A 9,570-nucleotide genomic window follows, 5' to 3' on the forward strand; every position below is an offset into this window, starting at 1 on the left:
ACAGATAAACTATAAAGTTTTACTAAAAAAAAAAAATGTTTGAAATGCATTTAGGAGGTTTTAGGGATTACATAAAGGAAATTTGTGATTTTTGAGATGAAGAAAAATACTTTTAATTCTAACATGAAAATGACTTTGCACACAGACTATTCAAAACAAATACTCAATATCTTCATGGATAAATCTTTATTTTCTTTTATTAAAAATACTTCACTAAGAAATATGACTTTTTATATGTGAAAGACTTGTAATATTAACTGAAAGATTGCCAAAGTTCGTTAAGATATACCCAATATATTGAGAGTTAAGTATTAAACTTATAAAGACTTTATACAAGTACAAAAGGTCAGGTGACTCGGGCCAAATTGACCAAACCCGTAGTGAGAGGGTTAAGTCAGAGTGGTGATTGTTCTCAGTAAAAAATTATTTTAATGTCAAGATTAAAAATATTTTCTTTCATCTGAAAATTTTCACATTTCATTTGTGTAACCTCTAAAATCACCTACATAAAACTTCTTTTTTTCCAGTTAAGCTTTATAGTTTTTGTTATATTTCTGTACCCTAACTCTATATGGACTCGGTAGATATGGCCAACCTAGTAACCACCACAAAAATATATTAAATAAAACTAAATTACCCTTTGTTTCTTTCTAGAACGACTGTAGGTTGTAACAGAAAACTAAAACTGTTTATCCTAAATAGCTTGAGAATTGTAACACTCTACATATTATTCTCCTTAATTTTATTATTGCCCCTTGAACTAATAATCATGTAACTTGAGCTATAAATTACTCGACAAACTCATAGCTCAAGTTACTGTGCTGAATCGTGTAATATATAAGCTACTCGTACGTATACCTTTTGGAGAAATATTATTTTTTCATTATCTTACTTTTTCTAACCTAACAAATGTTTAATTTTTACATACTTTTATGATAATACATGAAAAACAAGACATTTCTGTTTGGCCTTTCATCTTTTATTGTTGTGAGCTCACCCATAAAATCTAAAATTACTTTTTTGTAATGATGATGCCAGTATAATAAATAATCTTTATTTATATGAAGAATGTACATAAGAATACAGAATAATAACATGCACAAAGCAAACTATATTCTATAACTATTATAATTTAACTGGCTTTTTAAATAAGGCCTTAGTGCCTTAAAATAATTTCTTAAGCTACTCAATATGAACTTGGCAATAGAAACTTATAATCTGAATACAAAATAACGAACTGTACTGAGAACACTTTAGCATTATATATTATTCAGTAATTAAATCCTTGTCTTTCTATTGATTATAAATGATATTACAGAAAATGTCATGGAATTATTGGCTACTTGTGAAACAAGAGGTTGTGTGACATTTATTTGCACCATCTTGGCCCATCATTTATTTTTCATCACCCTTCACTGACGTCCCGAGTTTAACATAATTTACTCATTATAGTATTGATATTACTAAGACAAAGTCTTCTTTGTTCATGAAGACGTAAACTAGAAGGTCAGACACACTTTGCCACACCCACTTATCAATTCTCATACAAGGGGAGATTGAGGATTTATTTAAATACTTCCTTTTAAAATTAAAACCTAAATAATATTAAAATTTGATTTATTAACTATGTTTTGATGGCAAGTATATTTACGTACATTGATAATAAAGTAGTTTACATTTTAAATGTAACTCTGTAAAAGGTCGTGACATACACACTTTGACCTACCTATAGTGAGAGTTAACAATCTTTTTAACCTAATGTTTTTTTAATATTGTGTTTGGGGTGATAATGGCAATTATAGGCCATTAATTAATGTTAGTAGTAGTGTTTTGTAATCAGCCATCAAAGCTGCCTTACGATAACTACCTGTTTAAATGTTTATAAAATTATAGTACATAGTTTTTGTGGACGTTTATATAAAATTATTTTTCACAATTCCCTTTCTTAAATTTTCGTACTCCTTGTCTCACCTTTGTTGTCGATGCACAGATAAACAACTCGATGAAGTAAACAGTGACCTAACAGCTTTCTCCAGTATATTCTCTCTGAACTTTCGAGATACATAGGATAGAGGATCACCTGTTGGAAGGAAGCAAACTGATATCAGCAACTTGATCTCATTTTCTTTTTCTCACTAAAGATTTGAATAAACATTAATTTGATTATACAAATTATTAGAACCTCCACTCAACAACTAGCCAGCTCACTGTCTGAAGTGAAGATCATGAGCAGGCAACATTTTACTCATCTTAATTCTATAAAAACATCATCTGTTGAGAAAAGAGCATTTTCCAAAAACAAGAATGATCACGTTTCTTAAATATTGGGACTGACCCATTCTTTCATCGAACTTACGGCAGTTATTGTTGGTTTGTTTTGAATTTCGCGCAAAGCTACACTAGGGCTATCTGCGCTAACCGTCCCTAATTTAGCAGTGTAAGACAAGAGGGAAGGCAGCTAGTCATCACCACCCACCGCCAACTCTTGGGCTACTCTTTTACCAACGAATAGTAGGATTGACCGTCACATTATAACGCCCCCACGGCTGAAAGGGCGAGAATGTTTGGTATGACGGGGATTCGAACCCGCGACCCTCAGATTGCGAGTCGAGCGCCCTAACCACCTGGCCATGCAGGCAGTTATTGTCAGTATTTAACCGTAACATGATTGGTGTACTTTTCAGGTGTCGAGTTCATGCTTAGCTATCAAAGTTTCAAGGGTCAAAGTAATAAAATATAATTTAATTTCGACAATTCTTTACTTGTAAATACTTAAGAATTGATATTTTAACATTATACAAGACTTATTTCATTAACTTCACAAAGAAGCTTTTTTTTTGATGTCCCAACTTTCATTTCTGTGTAAAAATACATTTATTTATTTATTTACTATTATTTTAAATTTCTCCTGCTAAGAAACTATCATCCCTTGGAGAAAAAAATAATGATTCGCATCAAATCACTTTTCTGTGTCAGTGGCTGCTTTATTACTATTGTTTTTTATTGTCATCCTTTTATGATGTTGCAGCTGTGATCTGAACAATTACTTATAACTTCGATGATGAGGAACCCACTTTGAGACTAATAATGGTTGGAGATGGGTTGAATGGATAATGAAGAAAAACTTTAATATAAGTTCAACATAACAGCAAGTACCACATTTCGACAAGGTACCTGATGATGACAAAACCTTGTCGAAACGTTGTACATTTGCTGTTATGTTAAACTTATATTAAAGTTTTTCTTCATTACCCATTCAAGCCGTCTCCAGCAATTATTAATTACTTATAATGATCAGCTTTGAAAACAGAAAAAGCTAATGACTAAAAATTAAAATGATTAAATAGAAGAGATTTTTATCTATCCATTCCAATATACAGTAAATAAAGGTTTTATCTGGAGAGCTAAAGATTTACATTATCTACTATCAGGATAATCAGTAAACACTGGACTTTTGCCAACTTCGCCACTTTAACTCATGTTCCAATGGTCAAACTGGTCACTTCATAAAATATTTATACAGTTACTACAAACATTTATAATTACAATGATTAGATCCGTACATAAACTAGTCATTTCATGAAAATATTAAGGCAATAGTTGTAGAAATCAGTTTCTGCTAGGGTAAATTATTAATCATTTATTTGCAAACCAAGCCTTTTACATGGCAGATACAGAATATTACATAGGTTCATGCATGAACCTCTGTTCATCGTTTATTTCCTGATCTTTCTCCATTAGAAATCGCAAACTTTTCTGATCCTACAATTTCATCTTTCCTTGTATAATATACGAGACATACGAGACTGAAAATAATCTCAGAATATATAACATTTAATATGTTCGTAACGTGTTTTAATTTACAAGAAAAACTCCTTAGTCACTGAAAACAACTTCAGAATATGTAACATTTAATATGTTCGTAACGTGTTTTAATTTGCAAGAAAAACTCCTTAGTCACTGAAAACAACTGAAAATAACTTCAGAATATGTAACATTTAATATGTTCGTAACGTGTTTTAATTTGGAAGAAAAACTCCTTAGTCACTGAAAATAACTTCAGAATATGTAACATTTAATATGATCGTAACGTGTTTTAATTTGCAAGAAAAACTCCTTAGTCACTGAAATATAATTCTCAGAATTTTGTCGTACACCTACTTCCCACAACTTTCATCAGACCGTGTCCATCTTTATCTAATTTAGGCCTCTCATCTAAACGATTTCACAGAAATTATTCAATGAAAGGTAATATATATTTATGTAATTTTATGCAAATGTGCTAAAAACACACTATTAAAATGGATGGTAAAAGATTTAAAGTCTATCACTATGCTGAAATTTTACATCATCTAGCATTGCACTTAAAGGAATTTGTGTATTTCCGATGCTTTACAAATACCTTTGGCTTAAAAAAACATTTTGGAATTAGTTGGCTGTCTGTAAGTCAGTCAGTTTAAAAGAACCTCATATATTGATCTTAGTTAAATGCAAGCATTGAAGCAGACAAGGTAACACAAGGTTGAGCCGACATTTACTATTATTTTTGTCTCCACTGGATTTGAACAAGTTGGGGGTATGGCTAAATTTGACAAGAGAAATGGCAGAAATTTCCGGAAATTTCAGAACCTAAAAACATCAGATATATTAAACCATTTCATTCAAATTATGCACGTAATGTTATATAATAACTGTCTGACCTTTACCTTTTCAGGACTTTTAACCCCTGATTTTTCATTTTGACATTGGAAATAGTTTACCAAACTGAACCTTAATATAATCTCTGTAAATAGTGTATATTTTTACATAAAACATTTCATAAAATTTATTAGTTAAAGGCACCCTAGTAATGTGGCTAAGTGATCTGATGTCTTAATTTCCAACTATGATTTTGCTGTGACTAAAAACGTATATGGAAACATCACGTTTCTTGTTCACTATTTCAAAAGGTTTTGCGGTAAAATTCGCTAATATCGTGCACTTAGAAATAAAATAAGTAAATAAAAGTCGCATTATATACCAATATTTTCAAGGGAGCTGAAAACTGTGTCATCTTCTTTATAAGACCAAGTGTTGGTTACGAAAAACCTGTATCCATCGGGAAGAAAAAGCCATTGGAAAACTGACACTTGATTTTCCGAGTTACACAATTCCTTGGCTAGACTGAGAAAATATTTCTGAAAAAAAATGTTATCATTTCCATTAATAAAATATTGTATATATACAAACACACAGACAAATCAGTATTTGTTTTACATTTTATCTACTACAAGATACCTACATTAAGAAATTGGCTTAATTAATTGAAAACATCAAACTTCGTCCAACATTTACGAAACGTTTAAATTGTAAGGTCTCAAAAGGGACTTAAATTGAGAGAACAACCAAGTAATTCTAGAAATACATCAGATATAATGGGAAAACAACAAATGACTGGGTTTCAAAAGTGCCAAAAGATCTAATTTGGAAGGCTCACATTTTTAGCTACTGTTCTTTTTGTCAGCAGAATTTAATAAAACAAATTTCAGCCTTAAATCTTTCTCATAAACTTGTGAAAAGTCAGCCCTACTTACAGTAAAAAAATGTAAACAGTACGGAAAGCTTTCCTTTATCCTAAGAGCAGCAGAAATGTGAATATCTGCACGTGTTTCTCTAGAAAGAGAATCTCCGGCCATCTCGGCAAGGTTGACGGCACATAATGCAAGGTTGATGCCTTCTAAATGACTCTCTCCATTATAACCTAACAAGAAACATGAGAAAAATCTTAAGGAAAAAAACCACTACACAAGAAATTTGAAGAAAAAACCAGAAATGTGATAAATCTTGGAACAAATACAAGGACACAAACTATTTTCTATATAAAAAAAAAAAGGTAGATTTGATATTTTTACAGGTTGTGAAAAACCAGATTAAGACAAATAATAGAATATTTAATGTCTTGTATTATTCTGGGTAAATTTGATATTGATGAAATGTCTTCTAAAAAGAGAATAAAATAACATCCTTTTTTCTGTGGTATTTACAGAATTAAAGCATTAACTGTGTTATAATATGTAGCAATTAAACACAATGTGTTAACAATAGTGTTTAAACATTTTACAAGTGTTCCATATTTTCTCAATTTTGTCATGTCTTTAATAATTAAATTTGCATGTCAAGCTCCACTATAACAATACTTCAACCCCTGCAAATAAAATTTAATTAAAGATTAACTTGGGGCTCTCCAATTTTGCCAAATCCTTGGTTTCACCAAGGAAATAAATTAGTTAAAAATTAAAATACCTGGGCTCAGGATATATTTACCTAACTCGTTACAAGTGATTATACTGAAGGGTATAATTGTCATACGTGTATTTAAAGTATACTATAATGCCTGAAGTGTGTGATTGTCATACGTGTATTTAAAGTATACTATAATGCCTGAAGTGTGTGATTGTCATACGTGTATTTAAAGTATACTATAACACCTGAAGTGTATAATTGTTATAAGTGTATTTAAAGTATACTATAATGCCTGAAGTGTATAATTGTTATACGTGTATTTAAAGTATACTATAATGCCTGAAGTGTATAATTGTTATACGTGTATTTAAAGTATACTATAATGCCTGAAGTGTATAATTGTCATACGTGTATTTAAAGTATACTATAACACCTGAAGTGTATAATTGTTATATGGAAAAACTTCTGTTAACAATGCGATTTAGCAAACCCTAGTAAAACAAACCAATTTTGGAAAAGTGGCAAAAAATTGTGAAAACAATATCCAATGAAGGTGTGGCAGGGCTACAGAAAATCAAAGTACCCAATGGGGAATATCTTTGAACTGATAAAGAAAAATGTAATACCTTCTTGCAATTGTATACATACCAGTTCAAGAAAACAAGCAGATTTAAGCGAGACGTCAAACCCACCCACTCTCTCTTAGACTTTAGAAATTCTTAGCTAATCAATGTGTAACTCAATATTGTTGTTTGTTTAACATGTTTATAGCTTACTTAAAAAGCCATATAAAATAGTTTGGGGATGTTCTATTGAGTAATATATTTGTTATATTCCAAGATATATATTGGAAAGCTATAGTATTTCTTTTGTGGACACCTAACTTTGCCAGACTCAACAAGGCTTACCGAAGAACTTATTCAATAAACTTTAACTATGCAGCAAGTACCAGATATACTATAACTTCTCAGCTTAGCCTAACAAAACTTTAGCGAAATAAAATGTTCAAATTTCACAATCTCAAGCAAACGTATCTGTAACATGACCCCTGCTGTTTCCATTAGCTCGATGTGGCCTCCTACTGTCATTTATTTCTTTTGACAGAGATTATTTCTATTTGATAGATTGTTTAGGTAGAGTATTCATGATAAAATGTGACTGAACGGATGGTTATAGAAACCCAAGTGTAGAGGATGGCATTTAAAAATTCTTCTTTCATACGTGCGTATCTACAACAGACAATTTCCATCCGTTCAACCAAATTTCATCAGATTATTTCTCTATTTTGTACAAGGTATGGCAACAAAACCATAAAATTAAAAGGAAACAGATATTAAACGGTTAATGCCAGAAGCTGTTAGATAAGTAATTCAGAATTTCTGATTTATTCTGTAGTCAGTGCAGAAGGAAAATGGTATTAATTTAATTTAGTTTCACATATTTCATCTTTGATGATTTTGTAACAGTTAGTGTAAGGGCAAAAAAATAAAAAATAATAATAATTAAGTTTTATCAAGAACAATTTTTGATGCTAACTTACAATGTTCTAGAGGTTATGTAAATAAAATACGAAAACCGTAAGATGGAAAGAAGAATTTTTGTTCTTAGCTTACTTTTACCGAGACTGACTTGGTAAAGGTTCCATAAATTCATACACAAATCTTTAGTAAGAATATCTTATCCAAAAATCTGATTTTCTGTATACAACATTTTTTTAATGCTTATCCAAAAAAATGTACCAACTTTTGTGAAGATAATGAAGTAAGTTCAGAATTATATTAGACATTATAATATATAGATTAAATATGGGGTTGGTCAATTGGAGTTAAATAAATAATAATAAATCTGTTTTTAATGCATAGCTAATTGTACGACGTACCGCACGCAGCAAATAATCAAGTAAAATCAATACAAAACGTACCTAACAAGTGTAACTGATTCAGACGATGGTAAACGTGGGCCGTATTTTGAAAACATTCCTCACGTACATTTTGCAGAGTTTTCAGCCCTCCTGCTTTCTTGTTCATGAGCTGACCTATCCACAGTCTGTGCAAGAACTGCCGTATAATCTGCCAAGTGATGCTAGTCACCAGGACCAAAGTGCACGTCGGTAGGGGTCGACCCAGGGCTCGGAGACATAGTTGTAACTGTGAGTTAGCGCTGGAATAGTCTCCCTAAAATACACAAAATATGCTTCAGTTTAAGAATTTGGGTTCATTTGCGAGACTTGCAAAGACCGATTTGTAATATGTTAAAAGTGTACTCCTGACAGATTCATAGGTATCTACAGTGACCTACACAATATCCTAAAACATTACTATTACTTGGTAACTATGAAAACTAAGCTTACATATTTACCAAAAAAATAACTTCACAACATAAAACTTTTTATAAAGGATTAGAACCTAACTAATTTAGAAGAATTTGCTAGTAAATACTGTACAAAGCATTAATGAAAGGTATAAACAAATAAAATGTACTGTAAACAAGAAGGAATATTCAATATTGGCAGCACTTGAAGTTCTTTTAGGGAGGATCAGAGTCAATTAATCTATGGGGCCTTTTTTTTTCCTTTTTTTATCAGCTATATTTTTGTGCATCAGCAATACCAAGCATATACCCAATTCAATTTTATTATTCATCAGGATCTCCACCAGCCTACCCTCAAATTGAAATTCTTTTAAGCAGGATTAGATTAAATTAACCCACGAGATCTTGGGAAGTGGTCAAATACATCAATCGAAAGGGTTTGACCTCCTATGTCCAAAATTGTAATTAGATCTCAAATCAGTCAAGAGATAACGGAGCTGTGAGCTAAGTTTTGTACTTGAAAAAAAACAAAAAAAACTTTGAGCCATTCTATGAGCTGCTGTGCTGCAGCTAAAAACAAAACCACTATCCTTTACTTCAAGTACAATAGCTTGTATAATATTTTGTCTTAATTGCTTTTTAAGAGGTCAATTTATGAACAATATGAAGTTTAGAAACAGCTATACCCAATAATCTTTACCTGAAGCTTTGTAAATTGTAATAGAATATTTCAGAAGATTCAAATGGACATAATACAAAATCATTATCAGGAACAAAAGGAACATCATCAAAAACTATGAAAACATTTCAATACTGTAACTAAATGGGTAGTAGTTTTTGAGGTTGCTCCGTTACTGTTGACCACGTCTAACCACATCATTTCAAAAACATAAATCATTTGAACTCAGTACTATCAGAATTTAGATTACACAGAATTAAAGTTCTCATGTGTGATGATTGAGGGCTTTAAATCTATAAAAATAAACACTAATCTATATAAATAAACATTAATGTGTGTGCGTGCATGTGTGTATACGA

The 9,570-nt window shown here is 31.1% G+C and overlaps 1 protein-coding gene across 3 annotated transcripts in view; it reads right to left on the bottom strand.

The window, feature by feature from the left end:
- The window catches only part of LOC106464545 (sterol regulatory element-binding protein 2-like), a 32,918-nt gene that overhangs the window by 8,282 nt on the left and 15,066 nt on the right, over positions 1-9,570 (bottom strand). For all 3 annotated transcript variants that reach the window (XM_022392274.1, XM_013924690.2, XM_022392275.1), the window contains exons 8-11: positions 8,144-8,396; positions 5,574-5,740; positions 5,021-5,177; positions 1,972-2,080 (exon numbers count right to left, since the gene is read on the bottom strand). In XM_022392274.1, coding sequence (XP_022247982.1) covers positions 1,972-2,080; positions 5,021-5,177; positions 5,574-5,740; positions 8,144-8,396 — 686 coding nt within the window. The remainder of the gene's footprint in view (positions 1-1,971; positions 2,081-5,020; positions 5,178-5,573; positions 5,741-8,143; positions 8,397-9,570) is intronic.

Source organism: Limulus polyphemus, unplaced genomic scaffold (assembly GCF_000517525.1).
Source record: "Limulus polyphemus unplaced genomic scaffold, Limulus_polyphemus-2.1.2 Scaffold1683, whole genome shotgun sequence".
NCBI classification, from domain to species: domain Eukaryota; kingdom Metazoa; phylum Arthropoda; class Merostomata; order Xiphosura; family Limulidae; genus Limulus; species Limulus polyphemus.